We start from the raw sequence: 22018 nt of genomic DNA, 5'->3' as shown, positions 1-22018 counted from the left end.
TACTGCATCAGCAACTAATTAACATTCTATATGATTCATAGATGAAGTAATCAATAGATTGTTATTAGTTAAATGTGTCATAAAGTATTAATTCCCTAATGACATATTATATTAACTATGTAGTCTCTGCATAACATAATAGTGTAAATTCATATGTTAATTACCACACTGGATTCAAGCATGCTTTCCAGCTTCCGGTTGTCTGCTTTAATTAATCATTAGCTAATGATTTGCACGGGTATCATTATGGTGTGACTTTACTTGTTGAGGCACATGACTAACTAACTGAATCAACATCTATAACCACAATGACATATTACTTAACAGTTAGTTAATAGTTCTGTGCCTCAACAAGTAAAGCACCCGTATTGTAAAGTGTTACCAATTAACCCTTCGGTAACAGCATAGGTCGTAACTGTGCAATATTTCTGAGATGAAAGAACGAGGTCTTAACAGTGTTCAGCACGAAAGGCTCAAACAATAAACTGGGATCAAAAATAACGCCCAGATTTTAAAATTTACTTAAAGAGCAACACCGTCAACAGACAAAGCTTAAGATCCTGCGTTACGCAATTTATGGGGAGAGCCGAGAAGCATAACTTCAGTTTTGGAGCTATTCAAACACAAGAAATGGTCAGACATCCACAACTTAATCTCAGAAAGGCAGCGTGAGAGATGGGAAATATTCACATCGACCCGGATTCTGCGTATCGTCAGAGTAAAAATGGTAGTTAAGTTCAAGAGATCTTAACAATTGGTCAAGAGGAAAAATATAGATGCTGAAAAAAAGCAAGGGACCAAGTAATGAGCCCTGAGGAACACCAGTACTAACAGGACCGACCTCTGATCTGTGACCATCCATAAAAACAAAGTGACTACGGTCAGTTAAATAGGATCTGAACCAGTCCAGAGCAGTCTCCGTCACCCCAAAGACCGATTCAAGTCGGCTAAGTAACACCGTACGGTCGACGGGATCAAAAGCTGCACTTCAGTCCAGAAGGATAAGGACTGACACAGATCCAGAGTCAGATGCTAATAACAAGTCGTTAGTAACTTTGACCAAAGCTGTCTCAGTACTGTGCAGTTTCCGAAACCCAGACTGATATAGCTCAAAAACATGATGAAACGTTCCAGCCTGAACTCTCTGTGTGTGTGTGTGTGTGTGTGCAGGTGTTGAGTGTGTGTTGGGGACAGCATGGCTCCTCGGCCGTCCTCAGGAGAGTTATGGGGGCTTCACCTGATGCCTCCTCGGATCCTGGTGGACTGCTGTCTGCCGAACGGGATCCTGGTGAGTCTGGAGTGTCTGAGAGAAGCTCCGCTGACCAGCATCAAGCAGCAGCTCTTCAGCGAGGCCCGCAAATACCCGCTCTACCACCTGCTGCAGGTACACACACACACACACGCACGCACACACACACACACGCACACACGCACACACGCACACGCACACGCACACGCACACGCACACACACACACACACGCACACGCACACACACACACACCGTACTTCATCATACTGCACCTGTTCTAGCTTCTGCACATTGCTTACCTCTTTATTTTAGGATTGATTTTACAGTTTTTTTTCTTGACATCTGTGACCCTGCAGCACAGAAGCAGTCATAAGCAGCAGCTATATTTGTAGCAATAGCCAACAATACATTGTATGGGTCAAAATTATACATTTTTCTTTTATGTCAAAAATCATTAAGATATTAAGTAAAGATCATGTTCCATGAAGATATTTTGTAAATTTCCTACCGTAAATATATCAAAACTTCATTTTTGATTAGTAATATGCATTGCTAAGAACTTCATTTGAACAACTTTAAAGGTGATTTTCTCAATATTTAGATTTTTTTGCTCCCTCAGATTCCAGATTTTCAAATAGTTGTATCTCAGACAAATATTGTCCAATCATAACAAACCATACATCAATGCTTATGTATTCGGCTTTCAGATGATGTATAAATCTCAATTTCCAAATATTGACCCTTATGACTTTGTGCTCCAGGGTCACATATAAATAAAATGTTACTAACTTTCATACTCTTGTGCCGCAGGAGGAGTCCTGCTACATCTTTGTGGGAGTGACGCAGGAGGCCGAGCGTGAGGAGTTCTACGATGAGACGCGGCGTCTGTGTGACCTGCGGCTCTTTCATCCCATCCTCAAAGTCATCGAGCCGCTGGGGAACAGAGAGGAGAAGATCCTCAACAGGGAGATCGGTCAGTGTGTGTCGTGATTAGACAATGTAATGAATTAATCGAATGGAAGTCAAGACTAATGATGGGGAAAGTTACTTTTAAAAGTAATGCATTGTTACGTTACTTAGTTACTTTTTATGTAAAGCAGGGGTCATCAAACTTGATCCTGGAGGGCCGGTGTCCTGCAGAGTTTAGCTCTAGTATTTCTAGTATACCTAGTTAAGTGCTTTGACACAATCTGTATTGTTACAAGCGCTATATAAATGAAGGTGACTTGACTTGACTTAGTAAGACCTTGATTAGCTGCTTCAGGTGTGTTTGATTAGGGTTGGAGCTAAACTCTGCTGGACCGAACTTGGTGACCCCTGATGTAAAGTAATGCATTACGTTACTTTTGCGTTACTTTTTAAATCTGGACTGGGCTTGATTGTATGTTTTTAATATAAAAAAGTTATATTTTTGGCAAAAATAAAAGCCCCTTAACACCAAAAGTGAAATGAATAAGCCTCAGGCTGAAATGAAGAAAGCTCAACACTCTTCGATCAGCAATAAAAAAACAAGACAAAAAACCCCACAAATGTTATGTTTATCTAAAGTAATTTTTGCTTATTTGTTGAATTTGTCAGTAGCAAATATTCTGGTTAATAAAATGGGATTAAATACATAAAGCATATTTGTGTTATTTAACATAATTAATTATTGCAGGTTTGTGTCATATTTTGAGTTTGCATTTTTACTGTTTTTATTGATTTTGAGGAACACTGAATGTGTTTTTGAGCAGGTGAGATGAGTAAATACAAGTTCATATTTAGTCTAGAACTACAGTAAGATCGTGTTGCTTTCTACGGATGCATAGAAACCCGATCCAAATAGTTTTATGGCAGATGACAGTTTCGGAGGCGGTGTGTAAACGTGATTGACACAACGTGAGGTCGTATTTATTTTTTAATGTGCAGACATTTCGGACTCAGTATGCAAAGACCTTGTCTTTGAAAATATAACTTCCAACAGATCTCCATTACTTTTTAAATCATTTTACAAAAAATGATTGCTGTCTTGTTTTCCAGAGCAAATATCTAAAGATAAAGACACATTTACTGGAGATGTAAAATTACATTATGTCTTGTTTTTCAAGAAACCTATCAAAATGAAGTGATTTTATTATTAAAACAAGAACAAATTTCTGTTTTAATAATTGATTTTAGTAACTTTAATGTACTTGAATTGTGCATCATACACTAGGAACATACAAGTATCGGACTCGGTCTCAGTATCGGCAGATATTCAGTGACTCGTCGGTCATTGGCACAAAAAAACTGGAAAAAAAGACAAATAGGGTAAATAGGAATGTGCTAGTTAAAATTGCACATTAAAGCAACGTGAAGTCGACCGCTTGAGTTTGTTTAGCTCATTATCACAAGCGGATCTTATAAAGTTTGTGAAGGCACAATGAGACCAGTTGTCGTTATTTTTATCGCGTCTGTGTAATTCATAAACAATCATTAATTATGCACAGTACAGCCAGATGACTGACTTGTAAACCGAGTATGTTTTCTGTAAAGATAACAGGCTTGTACTAATAGTGGAATGTTTATTTGTTTGCCGGAGCTTGAGCTCTTGAAGCTCCGCCCTCTTCTGAAAGGAGGCAGGAGCACCAGCTCATTTGCATTTAAAGGGACAAACACAAAAACAGCTTTTTTTGGCTCATACCCTAAAAGTGGCAATTTTAACAAGCTATAAAAATGATCTGTTAGCTAAAACTTCACATACAAACTCTGGGGATAACAGAAGCTTATCGAGGGGCTTGTCAAATAAAGCACTCGATTTTAATCAGAGACAGCTAGTTTTGTGTAAATGCTGGTGATGTGTGTGTGTGTGTGTGTGTGTGTGTGTGTGTGTGTCTGTGTGTGTGTGTGTGTGTGTGTTCTCAGGTTTCGCCATAGGCATGCCGATCTGTGAGTTCGAGCTGGTGAAGGACCCGGAGGTGCAGGACTTCCGCAGGAACATTCTGAGCGTGTGCAGGGAGGCGGTGGAGGAGCGCGAGGGAGGAGGCGCACACACCCAGGCGCTCTACGTCTATCCTCCCAACGTGGAGTCGTCCGCTGACCTGCCGCAGCACATCTACAGCAAACTCGACAAAGGTGCGTCTGACCGACTCATCGTGAAAAGATCGCAATCTCGATTCAAACACCCACGCGATCCCATTCTATTAAAGTCAAATCTGCGTTCTTACCATGTTTAGGTAAGAAACAGCTTCACAAACAGCCTTTTCAAACTCAGTATTATTTCTGTCTTACAGTCATTCATATTATCACAGAACTACTGGGATGAAAGTTTATCGTTCGGATATAAACATTGATGTCTATGGTAGCGATCAAAGTAGAGCAAGTTATCTTCTGAAAGTAACTGGCACTTCAAATAACGTTTGTGTTGATTGCATTGTTTCTCCAGTAGGTGGAGACAAGTGACTGTTAAAAAATGTGTTTGTCTATGAATCATTCATTCAACAGATTCATTCAAAAACACTGATTCATCCATTAATGAAACAAGTAAAGTATTTATGAGTGAGTCATTGACTTATTTATTCAAACCACTTTTTCATAATTTCAGTATTAAAAACTGGTGTATTAAATATATTATATTTTAAATACATATATATTAAAATTTATTAAAATAATAAAATATATTAAAATGTTCAATAATTAATTAAACACTTGCAAAATGATTTTCTTTCTTAGTATTTTTGTCTTGTTTTCTAGTATAAATATCTACAAATTCTGAATTTAAGATGCATTTACTTGACAAGTAAAATGACTTAAGATATTTTGTCTTGTTTTCTGAAAATATTATCCAAATTTTATAGTTTTTGCTTAAAACAAGCAGAAATATCTGCCAATGGTGTAAGAAAAATAGTGTTGTTTAGCCTTTGAATTAAGATTATTTTTCTTGCCCCATTGACAGACATTTTTTCTTTTTTTTAGCAAAAACTAACAAAATTTGGATGATATTTTCAGAAAACAAGACAAAATATCTTAAGTCATTTTACTTTCAAGTAAATGCATCCTGATTCAAGAATTTTTAGATATTTATACTAGAAAACAAGACAAAAATACTAAGGAAGAAAATATTTTTTGCAGTGTTTACAGTTTTTTTCAGCTGCTTACACACAGAATCTTTCCTTGTCACACAGTTTCTGAAAGCTGTCACTCAAACAGCAGAAGCACACACCAGATCTGCAAAACCAGACACTCATTCTCAGCCTTTGACTCAGTTTTCAATTTCATAAAACACTTTTTGCAAAACACAACACACAATTCTCTATGTAACACACACAAATCTAACAGGAATTAATATTATGGCAAAGGTGTTTGCAAATGTTTGCTTTTGAGATGTGTTTGTGATATTTTGAATGCAGTGCTTCATTTTGCAAGAGATGTGAGGCATTTTGCATTTTGTGTGCAATTCTTGGATTTGTGTGTAAAGTTTGGAAAAAAAGAGGCAAAGTTTTGAAAATGTGTGCAAGCAGCTGAAAAAAACTGCAGAGACTGCAGCAATAATATTTTGTCACGCATTATTTTGTTTAGTTCGGAATCGTGGCAGAGTCGTGATCTTGTGATTCTCAGTTTATCCAGATTGGTGCAGGTCTAGTCTGCGTCTGCGTCATGCTCCTGCCTCACCTGTCTGCGTCCGTCTGTCTCTCCACAGGCCGTCTGATCGTCACCATCTGGGTGATCGTGTCCCCGTCCAACTCCAAGCAGAAATACACGCTGAAGATCGCGCATGACTCTCTGCCGGAGCAGCTGATCGCAGAGGCCATCCGCAAGAAGACGCGCAGCATGCATCTGTCAGCGCAGCAGCTACGGCTCTGTGTGCAGGAGTACCAGGGCCAGTACATGCTCAAAGTGTGCGGCTGCGACGAGTACCTCCTGGAGAAATACCCCCTCAGCCAGTACAAGGTGCCAGTCTGGGCTCTGCACTGACACCATTAGGCTGTGTTCACACTTGCCGTCTTTTTTGAGTTTGCTTTTTTAGTCAAATAAAAAGCTGGCAGCATTTTGGTTACAAATACAGGGTTCGTATTTGTTAGTTAGTAAGTTATTAGTTCGTAAGTGCTTGAAGTACTTGAATTTTACTTTTTGAAATTGAAATCCTGGAAAACCCTTGAAAACAGCCATATTTTTGAGAAGGTACTTGAAAAGTACTTGAATTTTTAGAAGGCTGATATTAAAAAATATCAGATTACTCAATTGTCAAAATAATCAGTAGATTACTTGATTACCAAAATATTCATTAGTTACAGCCCTAGATTAGTTACAAAATATTACTGCCTTGTTTTTCTTTGTGTGATTAAAAGACAAATATTTTTATAAAAATTGATAAAAATAGTATTGAAATATTGTCTCGTTCTGGTGAACCAAGTATCTGTACTTTGTCTCATCTCATGAGCCAAGTGTGTTGTCACACCCCTATTGTTGATAAGCGGTGATATAGCTCATAATTTTCCAAGTGTATGATATAGTTTTCATTCTTCAGGTCAATCATCTATTCATTAAAAAAACAGTTTGAATAAGGAAGCGATAACTTTGCCATAGTATCCTTTCAAATGTAAAAGTTTCCACAGCCATTGCATGCTTTTGTGCTGCACTTTATTTGTACCAATTAGTTTTTTTAGTTTATTAGAATTTGAAAGATAATAACGATATTGTTTGATAAGGGAGATCTTATCAGCGTCTCATTCCCTCGGGGAACCATGGTTACATACGTAACCTGGGACGTTCCCCTTCAGGAACTCAAGCTTCGTCGGAAAACGCTAGGGGAACAAGATGTCCACGCTGCCAGACTTGCAAATCCCTGTCTAGTGAGGAAGAGCACAGCTATGGCAAGAGAACAGAAAAGCCAGGAGTGGCTCTCAAATCTAGATCATGGAACCTGATGAACGTGAGGGGTGTGGACCATCCTCCAGCGTTGCAGATGTCCTGCATAGACACACCTGCCAAAAAGGACTTTGAGGCCGCCACACTTCTCGTGGAGTGAGCCTTGACCCCCAATGGTGAGGGGAGATCAGAGGACTCATAGGCAACAGAAATGGCATCAACTATCCACCGGCTGAGGGTCTGCTTGGAAGAAGGATGACCTCTCTTAGGGGGACCATAGCATACTAGCAGTTGGTCCGCCCTTCTCCACAGGGCAGCTCTGCTGGTCGGGCTCCCTGAAGGGAGGAGGAAAGAAAGCCTGGAGTATGACAGGCCATGGTGTAGAGGAGGGGACCTTAGGGACATAACCCGCTCGAGGGTACAGACCAGACCAGGCGCAAAGTCGAGATAGGAAGGGGCCACTGAGAGGACCTGCAGATCCCCAACTCTCTTAAGAGAAGAAATCACCAGAAGAAAAACAGTCTTTAATGTAAGAGGACGATCGGATATCTCCTCGATAGGCTCAAAGGGAGGCCTACAGAGAGCTTCTAGCACCACAGCGAGGTCCCAAGGAGGCCTCAGCCTAATCACACCGCAGAGGAAACGTGTAACTAGAGGGTTCTTGCCTACTGAAAAGCCACCAAGAGGGGCGTGGTAGGCCACTATAGCCGACACGTAGACCTTCAGGGTGGAGTGGGTTAACCCTGCGGAGAAACAGGCCTGCAAGATCTCCAGCACTATACCAATGTATCCAGTTAACTGGGTCAAGCTGGCAGTGAAGTGAAGAGTCTCCACTTCAGGGCGTACAGTTTCCTCGTTGAAGGAGCTCTAGATTGGAGGATGGTCCACAGCTTCCACAGCTCCGGGCGGGGGTGAAGGATCATACCCTCCGCCTGTGAGAGGAGATCCCTCCTGATGGGAATCTCCCATGGAGAGCCGGCGAGGAGAGAAACCAGGTCCGAGAACCACAATCGGCCCGGCCAGAACGGGGCTACTAGCAATAGACGGACCCCGTCCCGGCGTACTCTCTCTAGAACTCCCGGGAGCAAAGCGATCGGGGGAAAGGCGTACAGACGAAGCCTCAGCCAAGTCTGTACCATAGCATCCAGCCCCAGTGGAGCTGGATGAGTCAGAGAGGACCAGAGGGGACAGTGCGATGCCTGACGAGTCGCAAACAGATCCACCTGAGCCTGGCCAAAAACTCTCCATATCTGCTTCACCACCTCGGGGTGAAGCATCCATCCCCCGGGCCTCGGCCCCTGCCTCGACAGGATGTCTGCTCCCATATTGAGATGCCCAGGAATCTGAACTGCTCTCAGCGAGAGGAGCTTGTTCTGGGACCACACAAGGATCCGGTGCGCCAGCTTGTACAAGGGGCACGAATGCAGACCTCCCTGGTGGTTGATATAAAAGACCACTGCTGTGCTGTCGGTGCGCACCAACACATGGTGATCTCTTAGGTCTGGGAGGAAGTATTTCAGTGCTCAAAACACGGCCAGCATCTCCAGGCAGCTGATGTGCCATGTGAGCGACCTGTGTGGAGTGGCGACCACTCCACAGACTGCGGGCAGGGTGGCCACTCATGACCGCTCCCCAACCGGTGAGAGACGCATCCATCGCTAGCTTTACGTGGCGACAAGGAGCTCCTAGCACCAAGAAGACCCAAGAACCAAGGTTTCCTCCATATGTCTAAGGCAAGTAGGCATCGCCGCGTGACCTTGATCATGCGAAGCGGGTTTCCCCTTGGGGAGAACCCCTTGGTCTTGAGCCACCACTGGGGTCTCATGTACAGCAGGCCAAGAGGTATCATGTTGGACGCAGCTGCCATCAGACCCAGCAGTCTCTGAAACTGTTTGACAGTAAGTGACCGGCCTTCTCTGACTCTCGCGACTGCAGTGAGGATCGACTTGATCCAAGCAGGAGACAGACGTGCCTGCATCATGGTCGAATCCCACACCACGCTCAAATAAGTGGTCCTCTGTAATGGAGAAAGCACACTTTTCTTGGCGTTTAGTCTTAACCCCAACTCTTTCCACCTGAGTCTGTCGAGAGGAGGGACCACCTCGATGGCCTCCTTCCTCAAGAGAGTGTTCACTTCTTGTTCTAATACCAGAGCCTGCTCGGGGCCCACTAATGTGAGAAAAAAACCCTTTGAAAGGTGGCGGCGGAGCGCTGAACTGAATGCGATAGCCTCTTTCTACAGTTTACAGGACCCAACGAGATTCATTTGGCGGTAGTTTCCATGCTTCTAAATCTCTCAGGACCAGTCTCTCAGGACCGCTTCGTCGAGGGCTTCCTAGACTGAAGCATGACCCTCAGATTGGGCCTCGCCTTAGAAGCCCCCAACTTAGAGCGCCGCCGACCTCGGTCCCGTTGCGGGGGAGCGTGAGAGGCAATGCTCTGTTTTTGAACCTCCCTGTATGAGGAGCTGGTACGCGGCCCAAGGGCACGGGTGGTCTCCTTGGTGGCGCGGAGAGCTAGATCAGCGGTTCTCCTAAGTTCTGATTGGACTGATTACACATATGATTCAGAGCATGGTATCGCTGAAGGCTTCCCCCTAGCGTTCCTGAAGGGGAACAGTATGGTGCTTAGTGCTTCCAACAATTTAGTCCAGGAGCTCCGGTTGGATGATGCATGGTTTGCTGCATATTTTAGACTAGATAGAGTTTTGTGCTCATATCATACAACTCCTTGTGCTCTGAAACTAGTACGATCTGTCTACCGGCTATCTTCTCCATTTTTCTTGTTGTTTTTGTTGTTATGGAAACGACTCGCTGCTTGCTTGTCATTGGTCAGCTGTCAAAAAGGTGCTTGACGTAGGGTGTTTTTTAAACTTATTTCAACTTGAAAAGATGCTCTGAGCTGCAGAAAAAGACGCCGGCGGTAGCGTTTAAAAAAGCGCTCATGTCAATGGAGAAAATCCAGTGTTTTCTGGAGTTTTCAGATCATCAGTGCTTTTCTCTCAGTGTACAGAAAACACATGCGAATGGTTGCCAGATTGGGAGGATTGAGTTAAAAACTGGGCAGAAAATGCATCCATTTAAATGAAAAGCTCTAATTTGTGGAAGCCCGTTTCTGCCACTGAATAAAAAATAAAACAAGGTCATTGCAACTTTTTATCTCAGAATTCTGACTTTTATCTTGCAATTGTGAGTTTACATCTAGCAATTCTCACATTTTTTCTCACAATTGAAAGTTTATATCTCACAATTTTGAGAAAAAAAGTCTGGATTGTGAGAAAAAAAAAATCACAATTTTTTTATTCAGCAGCAGATAATGGGCTTCCACACTACTTGGGGGACTAAAGTGTTAATATCTGGCAAACAAACACATGCATGTGGAGGCTTGTTACCAATGCAAGATAATGCAAATGTCAAAAAAACAAAAACAAACTCAGGGTAAACCACCAGTGGGCCAATATTGGAGACAATTATGCTTAAACAACTGAGAGAAGCAATAATTGCGATCACATTTAAAATACAATTTATTGTGCAGCCGTAGTCGTCCTCCGTGTTATTCTAATGTGACCTGCCATGACATGTCATGTTTCTGAACCATTTTCTGCCTTCTCTGACCCTTAAAGTGATAGTTCACCCAAAAATGAAAATTCTGTCATGATTTACTCTCCCTCATGTCGTTGCAAACCTGTATGAGTTTCTTTCTTCTGCTAAACACAAAAGAAGATATTATTAAGAATGTTGGTAAGCAAACAGTTGCTGGTAGCCATTGACTTCCATCATATTTTTTTCCATACTATGGAAGTCAATGGCTACCGTCAACTGTTTGCTTACCAACATTCTTAATAATATCTTCTTTTGTGTTTAGCAGAAGAAAGAAACTCATACAGGTCGGGTGAGTAAATGATGACAGCATTTTCATTTTTGGGTGCACTACCCTTTAAGCTCACAGTATGCAGTTTTTATGCATTTCATCATAATCTTAGTATGTCTGTAGTATTAGTATTTCTGAACATGCATACTCTCAGCTCATGCATGCACCTTGATTTTTTAGTGCTAATTATTTTGTCCACAAGGTGGCGACACTGATCTGAGACATTCATTCACAGTCAATGTTTACAAGGTGGTTCCAAGAGAATTTCTAGTGCACTTGTAGCGTAGTGGGCTTCTTGTCTTAAAGGAACACTTGACTCAAATATTTACTCACCCTCATGTTGATCCAAACCCGAGAGAGATTCTTCCTGGTCTGTGGTCATTACAGTTTTTTAAAATTGCTTAGGCACTAAAAGTGATACTTGAAGCCCACTTAGTGAAACTCATTCACTCATATTCCTAACCTTTAGACAAAGTCTGCAAAACTACAAGCACATTACATGCTTTAAACTCTGTTTGATACTGAAAAACAAACTTTTTGCAAAACTCTAAACACAGTTCTCTACATTACACACAATTTTTTTTTTTACCCCACTTGCTTGTATTTATATATGCATATACACTGAATATGCACAACACAGATGCATATTCAGTTGTGTGTGTGTATGTATGTATACAGTGGGGCAAAAAAGTATTTAGTCAGCCACCAATTGTGCAAGTTCTCCCACTTAAAAAGATGAGAGAGGCTTGTAGAGGTACCTCAACTATGAGAGACAAAATGAGAAAAAATATACAGAAAATCACATTGTAGGATTTTTAAAGAATTTATTTGCAAATTATGGTGGAAAATAAGTATTTGGTCAATAACAAAATTTCATCTCAATACTTTGTTATATGCCCTTTGTTGGCAATGACAGAGGTCAAACGTGTTCTGTAAGTCTTCACAAGGTTTTCACACACTGTTGCTGGTATTTTGGCCCATTCCTCCATGCAGATCTCCTCTAGAGCAGTAATGTTTTGGGGCTGTCGCTGGGTAACAGCGGGTTGAGATCTGGAGACTGGCTAGGCCACTCCAGGACCTTGAAATGCTTCTTGCGAAGCCACTCCTTCGTTCGGGCGGTGTGTTTGGGATCATTGTCATGCTGAAAGACCCAGCCACGTTTCATCTTCAATGCCCTTGCTGATGGAAGGAGGTTTTCACTCAAAATCTCACGATACATGGCCCCATTCATTCTTTCGTTTACACGGATCAGTCGTCCTGGTCCCTTTGCAGAAAACAGCCCCAAAGCATGATGTTTCCACCCCATGCTTCACAGTAGGTATGGTGTTCTTTGGATGCAACTCAGCATTCTTTCTCCTCCAAACACGACAAGTTGATTTTTAGTGCTAATTATTTTGTCCACAAGGTGGCGACACTGATCTGAGACATTCATTCACAGTCAATGTTTACAAGGTGGTTCCAAGAGAATTTCTAGTGCACTTGTAGCGTAGTGGGCTTCTTGTCTTAAAGGAACACTTGACTCAAATATTTACTCACCCTCATGTTGATCCAAACCCGAGAGAGATTCTTCCTGGTCTGTGGTCATTACAGTTTTTTAAAATTGCTTAGGCACTAAAAGTGATACTTGAAGCCCACTTAGTGAAACTCATTCACTCATATTCCTAACCTTTAGACAAAGTCTGCAAAACTACAAGCACATTACATGCTTTAAACTCTGTTTGATACTGAAAAACAAACTTTTTGCAAAACTCTAAACACAGTTCTCTACATTACACACAATTTTTTTTTTTACCCCACTTGCTTGTATTTATATATGCATATACACTGAATATGCACAACACAGATGCATATTCAGTTGTGTGTGTGTATGTATGTATACAGTGGGGCAAAAAAGTATTTAGTCAGCCACCAATTGTGCAAGTTCTCCCACTTAAAAAGATGAGAGAGGCCTGTAATTTTCATCATAGGTATTCCTCAACTATGAGAGACAAAATGAGAAAAAATATACAGAAAAATCACATTGTAGGATTTTTAAAGAATTAATTGGTAAATTCCTCGGTAAAATAAGTATTTGGTCACCTACAAACAAGCAAGATTTCTGGCTATAAACAGAGTTTATAAAATAATTATCCACACACACGCCAAACTACACACAGATGTGAATAATGTAAAACACTACTCTCATGTCTTCTGCTTGTTCAGAGAGCAGTGGAGCAGGAGTTTGTCACAGCACTAACAAATACATGCATACGCACTTATACACTGTATATACAGTGCGTATGAATGATGAATTTTACACCGTTATGCAACTGAACTGAATCAATGCTGAACTGACTTGAGCTGTAGAATGACATTATTAACTTGATAGAGCCGCTTTACAGCAGAATGTGAATTTAGTAGTGTTTTACATTATTCACATCTGTGTTTAGTTTGGCGGTGTGTGGATAATTATTTTATGTTTGTGTGTAGAGTTTTGAGAAATGGAGCCATAGTTTCAAAACGGTGTAAGCATTTTGAAAAATCAGTGATGAAGGTCCGTGAGTGGAGCACAGGCTGAGGTTGTGTGTGTGTATGTATGTATACAGTGGGGCAAAAAGTATTTAGTCAACCACCAATTGTGCAAGTTCTCCCACTTAAAAAGATGAGAGAGGCCTGTAATTTTCATCATAGGTATTCCTCAACTATGAGAGACAAAATGAGAAAAATATACAGAAAAATCACATTGTAGGATTTTTAAAGAATTAATTGGTAAATTCCTCGGTAAAATAAGTATTTGGTCACCTACAAACAAGCAAGATTTCTGGCTATAAACAGAGTTTATAAAATAATTATCCACACACACGCCAAACTACACACAGATGTGAATAATGTAAAACACTACTCTCATGTCTTCTGCTTGTTCAGAGAGCAGTGGAGCAGGAGTTTGTCACAGCACTAACAAATACATGCATACGCACTTATACACTGTATATACAGTGCGTATGAATGATGAATTTTACACCGTTATGCAACTGAACTGAATCAATGCTGAACTGACTTGAGCTGTAGAATGACATTATTAACTTGATAGAGCCGCTTTACAGCAGAATGTGAATTTAGTAGTGTTTTACATTATTCACATCTGTGTTTAGTTTGGCGTGTGTGTGGATAATTATTTTATGTTTGTGTGTAGAGTTACTATGCAAAAATACCATTTTTAAAAGAGAGTTAAAATAGTTTTCAAAGAAGAGTTTGCTTTTGCAAGATGTGTGTGTGACGTTTTGTGATTTTGTGTGTAGAGTTTTGAGAAATGGAGCCATAGTTTCAAAAACGGTGTAAGCATTTTGAAAAATCAGTGATGAAGGTCCGGTGAGTGGAGCACAGGCTGAGGTTGTGTGTGTGTGTGTGTGTGTGCAGTACATCAGGAGCTGCATCACGCTGGGCCGGCTGCCTCACCTCATGCTGGTCAGTAAGGACAGTCTGTACAGTCAGCTGCCCTCCAGCGGCTTCATGGCTCCGTCGTACAGCCGGCGCACGCCTCAGCCCAGCCCCTGCCCCGGCGGAGCCGACCCCGGGGCCCCGCGCTCACTCTGGGCCTTCAACACACACCTGAGAGTCCGGCTGCTGTGTGCCACCTACGTCAACGTCAACATCAGAGACATCGACAAGGTGAGACACACACACACACACACACACACTGAGACAGACAGAGACAGAGAGAGAGAGACGTGTCAGTCATTCATCTGTGTGTGTGTGTGTGTGTGTGTGTGTGTGTGTGTGTGTGTGACAGATCTACGTCAGGACAGGAATATATCACGGAGGAGAACCACTGTGTGACAACGTCAACACACAGAGAGTGCCCTGCTCCAACCCGAGGTAACACACACACACACACACACACACACAAAGAAAACATGATGTAAAATTAAATATTGTGTATATGAATTAATATATATGAAATATTTCAAATTTGGCCTTTTTTATTAGATTATCAATCAAAGTGGAAGCAAAACTGATTTGATTTTGTTGATTAAGAATAGAATAGAATAGAATAGAATAGAATCTTGGTCACACAACAGTCACATATGAGCGAGTACACTGCAGATAAATGAATCTCTGTCTTGTTTTCCAGCACAAATATCTAAACATTGTTAAATCAAGATGCATTTACTGGAGATGCACAATAACAGAAGATATTAAGTCTTGGTTTCTGAGAAATTGATCAGAATTAAAATAAAAAATATCTGTCAGTGGAGTCACAACAGTAAACTTGTTTTTCCTTTGAATTAAGTCGATTTTTTCTGGTGGATATTTGTTCTTGTTTGAATCATAAACTCACTTCATCAGTTTCTCAGGAAATAAGACTTCATTCTCCTGCCATTTTGTGACTTCAGTGAATGTGTCTTGATTTAAGAATCTTGAGACATTTGTGCTTGAAAAAAGAGAGTCTCTGGTGTCACACACAGATGGAACGAGTGGCTGTCGTATGACATCTACCTGACCGATGTTCCTCGCTCTGCTCGTCTCTGTCTGTCCATCTGCTCCGTCAAGGGCCGCAAGGGAGCCAAAGAGGTGAACTTTGACCTTTCCTGCTGCTGCTAGTGACCGTGAGTTCCTCGCTGCTGATCTGTGTGTGTGTGTGTGTGTGCAGGAACACTGTCCTCTGGCCTGGGGAAACATCAACCTCTTCGACTATAAAGACACGCTGGTCAGCGGGAAAGTGGCTCTGGGTTTGTGGCCGGTTCCTCATGGCCTGGAGGATCTGCTCAACCCCATCGGAGTGTCCGGATCCAACCCAAACAAGGTGTGTGAGGCACCTTTACTATTGCTAACGGAAACTAATGAAACAATTCTGCTAACAACTTACAGTTTTTTACAGTCGCTAAAACACAGTTCTCCTAACCATCTTTAACTTGACACAGCAGTTCATTTCACGTTCAGAATGCACTAAAACTACCAAAACACTTCATGAATGCCTCAAATCAAGTCATTCTTCCATAACACTAGCAAAGGTTTTTACCAAACAAACACCGCAGTATATGTTACATGCTCCATGTTTATATTACAATACACATTTATTCCTAAGTTTTCCCCTTTTGTACAGATAGTAATGAAAGTGAAGGACTAACACTTGTGAAGATGTTCAGCTACATGCAGCTGCTTTGATAGTTTTGATAGTTGATAGTTTTTTTTACATTCAGTATATTTTTCTTACTGTAGAAATGTAGCAAATTTCTGTCTTATTCATTTTTGTCTTGTGCTAGGTTTTGAAAACAGTATGTAAACATGTGCAAATTGGCTTGTATAGAACATAAAGTTTCAGTGGTGTTTGTGTCGAAGTGATAAAATAATTCATATATTGCACATATACTGTGAGAAATATGGTGAAATATAATGAAGTAAAATGAGTCCCGTCACTCACCTCAGTGCCTCGTTGTGTGTTGTGTGCAGGAGACGCCGTGTGTGGAGCTGGAGTTCCCCTGGTTTAACCAGACCGTGGTGTTTCCTGATGAGCAGCAGATAGAGGAGCACGCCAACTGGAGCATCTCCCGTGAGCTGGGATACAGCTACTGTCTGGGGCTGGTACACACACACACACACACACACACACACACACACACACACACACACACATATATTGTCCTACACCAACCCTACACCTAAACCTACCCCTTACAGGAGACTACAGGCATTTTAGATTTTCAAAAACACCATTCAGTATGTTTTTAAGCCTTTTGTTTTACGGGGACATAGGCAGTGTCCTCATAAACCACCTTCAAATTGTAATACCTCTGTCATACCCATGTTATTATACAAATTTTGTCCCTGTAAACCACAAAACCAGTACACACACACACAACACACACACACAAACACACACACACACACTATCAGAATAGAATAGAATAGAATAGAATAGAATCTTGGTCACACAACAGTCACATATGAGCGAGTACACTGCAGATAAATGAATCTCTGTCTTGTTTTCCAGCACAAATATCTAAACATTGTTAAATCAAGATGCATTTACTGGAGATGCACAATAACAGAAGATATTAAGTCTTGGTTTCTGAGAAATTGATCAGAATTAAAATAAAAATATCTGTCAGTGGAGTCACAACAGTAAACTTGTTTTTCCTTTGAATTAAGTCGATTTTTTCTGGTGGATATTTGTTCTTGTTTGAATCATAAACTCACTTCATCAGTTTCTCAGGAAATAAGACTTCATTCTCCTGCCATTTTGTGACTTCAGTGAATGTGTCTTGATTTAAGAATCTTGAGACATTTGTGCTTGAAAAAAGAGAGTCTCTGGTGTCACACACAGATGGAACGAGTGGCTGTCGTATGACATCTACCTGACCGATGTTCCTCGCTCTGCTCGTCTCTGTCTGTCCATCTGCTCCGTCAAGGGCCGCAAGGGAGCCAAAGAGGTGAACTTTGACCTTTCCTGCTGCTGCTAGTGACCGTGAGTTCCTCGCTGCTGATCTGTGTGTGTGTGTGTGTGTGTGTGTGCAGGAACACTGTCCTCTGGCCTGGGGAAACATCAACCTCTTCGACTATAAAGACACGCTGGTCAGCGGGAAAGTGGCTCTGGGTTTGTGGCCGGTTCCTCATGGCCTGGAGGATCTGCTCAACCCCATCGGAGTGTCCGGATCCAACCCAAACAAGGTGTGTGAGGCACCTTTACTATTGCTAACGGAAACTAATGAAACAATTCTGCTAACAACTTACAGTTTTTTACAGTCGCTAAAACACAGTTCTCCTAACCATCTTTAACTTGACACAGCAGTTCATTTCACGTTCAGAATGCACTAAAACTACCAAAACACTTCATGAATGCCTCAAATCAAGTCATTCTTCCATAACACTAGCAAAGGTTTTTACCAAACAAACACCGCAGTATATGTTACATGCTCCATGTTTATATTACAATACACATTTATTCCTAAGTTTTCCCCTTTTGTACAGATAGTAATGAAAGTGAAGGACTAACACTTGTGAAGATGTTCAGCTACATGCAGCTGCTTTGATAGTTTTGATAGTTGATAGTTTTTTTTACATTCAGTATATTTTTCTTACTGTAGAAATGTAGCAAATTTCTGTCTTATTCATTTTTGTCTTGTGCTAGGTTTTGAAAACAGTATGTAAACATGTGCAAATTGGCTTGTATAGAACATAAAGTTTCAGTGGTGTTTGTGTCGAAGTGATAAAATAATTCATATATTGCACATATACTGTGAGAAATATGGTGAAATATAATGAAGTAAAATGAGTCCCGTCACTCACCTCAGTGCCTCGTTGTGTGTTGTGTGCAGGAGACGCCGTGTGTGGAGCTGGAGTTCCCCTGGTTTAACCAGACCGTGGTGTTTCCTGATGAGCAGCAGATAGAGGAGCACGCCAACTGGAGCATCTCCCGTGAGCTGGGATACAGCTACTGTCTGGGGCTGGTACACACACACACACACACACACACACACACATATGTTCGTTTTTGTGAAACGTGGGGACTCTCCATAGGCGTAATGGTTTTTATACTGTACTTACTGTATGTGCTATTGTCCTACACCAACCCTACACCTAAACCTACCCCTTACAGGAGACTACAGGCATTTTTAGATTTTCAAAAAAACACCATTCAGTATGTTTTTTAAGCCTTTTGTTTTACGGGGACATAGGCAGTGTCCTCATAAACCACCTTCAAATTGTAATACCTCTGTCATACCCATGTTATTATACAAATTTTGTCCCTGTAAACCACAAAAACCAGTACACACACACACAAACACACACACACACAAACACACACACACACACACTATCAGAGTGAATCCAGGACTCATGCTAATTCTTTCTGGCCAATCAGAGCAGTCGTCTGGCGTGTGACAGCTCCATATCGCAGGCGGACGCCGAGCAGCTGCGCACACTGTGCAGTCGAGACCCACTGTATGAGCTCTCCGAACAAGAGAAAGACTTCCTATGGAGACATCGGTAAACAGTCTGCATTGAGAATGACGGCCCGTTCCAGCTGTGATACACTGGACATTATTCTGTTTCTCACACAAATATGACGACAGTTGTGTTTGTGTTGCAGGCATTACTGTGTGAATATTCCAGAAAGTCTTCCCAAACTCCTGCTGTCCGTCAAGTGGAACTCACGAGACGAGGTGTCACAGGTACGACAGTCAAGTCATCTTTATTTATATAGCACTTTATACAACACAGATTGTGTCAAAGCAGCTTCACAGTGTCAAACAAGAAAAACGTGTGAAGATAATGCAAGAGGACAATAGAAAGCAGTCAGTTTTCCAGCTAAAGTCAGTTCATCATTGATTCAGTGATGTCATCATCCAGCTCAGCTCTCTTCCAATAGTGTGTGTGTGCAATCAGTCAATCTGACAATATTGCCAGAAATTAAGTGTCCCCAACTAAGCAAGCCAAAGGCAACAGTGGCAAGGAACCAAAACTCCATCTGTGACAGAAATGGAGAAAAAACCTTGGGATGCGTTGCAGCCTGGAATTAAACCACGCCATGCTGGTTTCGTCTGGCCATAGGTCGTAATTTAGATATATTTTTGAGATGGAAAAATGCAGTTTTACAAATGCTAGAAACATGGTTTTCAAATGAAATATTGCTATCGAACAGCACACCTAGGTTCCTGACTGATGAAGAAGAATTGACAGAGCAGCCATCAAGTGTTAGATAGTGTTCTAGGTTATTACATGTGGGGTTTTTAGGTCCGATAATTAACACCTCTGTTTTTTCTGAATTTAGCAGTAAGAAATTACTCATCATACAGTTTTTTATATCAAATATGCATTCTGTTAGTTTCTCAATTTGGTGTGTTTCACCGGGCCGCGAAGAAATATAGAGCTGAGTATCATCATCAGTGAAAGCTAACACCGTGTCTCCTGATAATATCTCCCAAGGGTAACATATAGAGCGTGAAAAGTAACGGCCCTAGTACTGAGCCTTGAGGTACTCCATACTGCACTTGTGATCGATATGATACCTCTTCATTCACTGCTACGAACTGATGGCGGTCAGATAAGCACGATTTGAACCATGCTAAGGCGCTTCCACTAATGCCAACAAAGTTTTCTAGTCTATTCAAAAGAATGTTGTGGTCGATAGTGTCGAACGCAGCGCTAAGATCCAGTAGAACTAATAAAGAGATACAACCACGATCAGATGATAGAAGCAGGTCATTTGTAACTCTAATGAGAGCAGTCTCAGTACTATGATACGGTCTAAACACACATCTGTTCATCCAGCGCTCCCCTCACTCATCTGTGTGTGTGTGTAGATCTACTGTCTGCTGAAGGACTGGCCGCTCATGCAGCCTGAATCCGCTCTGGAGCTGCTGGACTGTAACTTCCCCGATCCCATGGTGCGAGAGTTTGCCCTGCGCTGCCTGATCCAGGGCCTGACGGATGACAAGCTCAGCCAGTACCTGCTGCAGCTCGTGCAGGTGTGTGTGTCAGAATCTGGAGTATTTTCCCGCTCTTATTTCCCCACAGGTTTTATTTGTATCTGTGTGTGTTTTCAGGTACTGAAATATGAGATGTATCTGGATAACCCGTTAGCTCGGTTCCTGATCAAGAAAGCACTGACCAATCAGAGGATCGGACATTTCTTCTTCTGGCATCTGAAGTGAGTTCAGACGTGAATCTGTGTGAATCTCGTGGAAACACATCCAGGTCACATTTCAGCCCGAAATCAAAAGAAAGAGGCTTTATTCTCTTAAATCTCTGCTATGCATCTGGACGTTTGTCTGTGATTCTCATTACTCTTATAATTTACATAATATATTTTGTTGCTATAAAGTAACAAGAATCACAATCATATATGATCCTGCAGCACAGAAGCAGTCATAAGCAGCAGCTATATTTGTAGCAATAGCCAACAATACATTGTATGGGTCAAAATTATCAGTTTTCTTTTATGCCAAAAATCATTAGGATATTAAGTAAAGATCATGTTACAAAGATATTTTGTAAATGTCCTACCGTAAATATATTAAAACTTTTTGATTAGTAATATGCATTGCTAAGAACTTCATTTGAACAACTTTAAAGGTGATTTTCTCAATATTTAGATTTTTTTGCACCCTCAGATTCCAGATTTTCAAATAGTTGTATCTCAGACAAATATTGTCCGATCCTAACAAACCATACATCAATGGAAAGCTTATTTATTTTGCTTTCAGACGATGTATAAATCTCAATTTCACAAAATTGACACTTATGACTGGTTTTGTGCTCCAGGGTCACATATGACACATACTTTACTTTACATACATACTTCACATATTTTTTGCAATGAAATAAGAAGAATGAGAATTTTTTTGCATTACAGTCATGATAATTTAGGGGGAATTAGTCTTATTTATCATTAAAATAAAAACCTACAGCATATGATCCTAAAAACTACCATGTGTTTGACACATTCAATATACTATTGTAATTTTTATTATTTTGGATTTATATTTTAATTTTAGTTCACATTTTGGTCATTTTGTTGAGTTGTTTTTAATGTGTCTATATAGTTTTTATTAAGTTTTAGTTATTTTAGTACTTAAACTTAAATGAAATGAAATGTGAGATGCTATCTTGCCAACTAGCTGAAATAAACTGTGTATTTTATTTGAAGTAATGAAAAGTTTTTTTTAATGGTTTTAGTTGTAGTGAAGGATAATAACCCTGCCGTGTGGTTGTGTAGGTCTGAGATGCACAATAAAACGGTGTCTCGGCGCTTCGGGCTGCTGCTGGAGGCGTTCTGTCGGGCGTGTGGTATGTACCTCAAACACCTGAACAGACAGGTGGAGGCCATGGACAAGCTGGTGAATCTCACAGACACACTCAAACAGGAGAAGAAAGACGAAACGCAGAAGGTGAGACAGAAGATGCTCGTTAAAACTTACAGGCACGAGTCAGTAGCCGGGTTTCCATCCAAATTTGCGAATTTAACTTATGCGCAAAATTGGAATATCGCATAAAACATTTGCAAAAAACAAAAAGCAAAGCAAAAAAAGCTTTTTTGTGAATCAAGTGATTGTTATTCGAAATTTGGTATTTACATCACTCGTTTCTGA

At 41.0% G+C, this 22018-nt stretch overlaps 1 protein-coding gene across 1 annotated transcript in view; it reads left to right on the top strand.

Moving 5' to 3' along the window:
• Positions 1–22018, top strand: part of zgc:158659 (uncharacterized protein LOC791141 homolog) — a 34950-nt gene that overhangs the window by 5636 nt on the left and 7296 nt on the right. Inside the window, exons 2-15 of the mRNA XM_058763660.1 lie at positions 1171–1384; positions 2061–2223; positions 4134–4343; positions 5908–6158; positions 14343–14594; positions 14716–14801; positions 15392–15497; positions 15577–15729; positions 16377–16508; positions 18790–18914; positions 19018–19099; positions 20231–20395; positions 20474–20577; positions 21646–21817. Of these exons, the coding sequence (XP_058619643.1) occupies positions 1196–1384; positions 2061–2223; positions 4134–4343; positions 5908–6158; positions 14343–14594; positions 14716–14801; positions 15392–15497; positions 15577–15729; positions 16377–16508; positions 18790–18914; positions 19018–19099; positions 20231–20395; positions 20474–20577; positions 21646–21817 (2190 nt within the window). The 5' untranslated portion in view covers positions 1171–1195. The remainder of the gene's footprint in view (positions 1–1170; positions 1385–2060; positions 2224–4133; positions 4344–5907; positions 6159–14342; positions 14595–14715; positions 14802–15391; positions 15498–15576; positions 15730–16376; positions 16509–18789; positions 18915–19017; positions 19100–20230; positions 20396–20473; positions 20578–21645; positions 21818–22018) is intronic.

Source organism: Onychostoma macrolepis, chromosome 23 (assembly GCF_012432095.1).
Source record: "Onychostoma macrolepis isolate SWU-2019 chromosome 23, ASM1243209v1, whole genome shotgun sequence".
NCBI classification, from domain to species: Eukaryota; Metazoa; Chordata; class Actinopteri; order Cypriniformes; family Cyprinidae; genus Onychostoma; species Onychostoma macrolepis.
The sequence above is the reverse complement of the archived record's forward strand: the minus strand, read 5'-3'. Positions and strand labels throughout refer to the sequence as shown.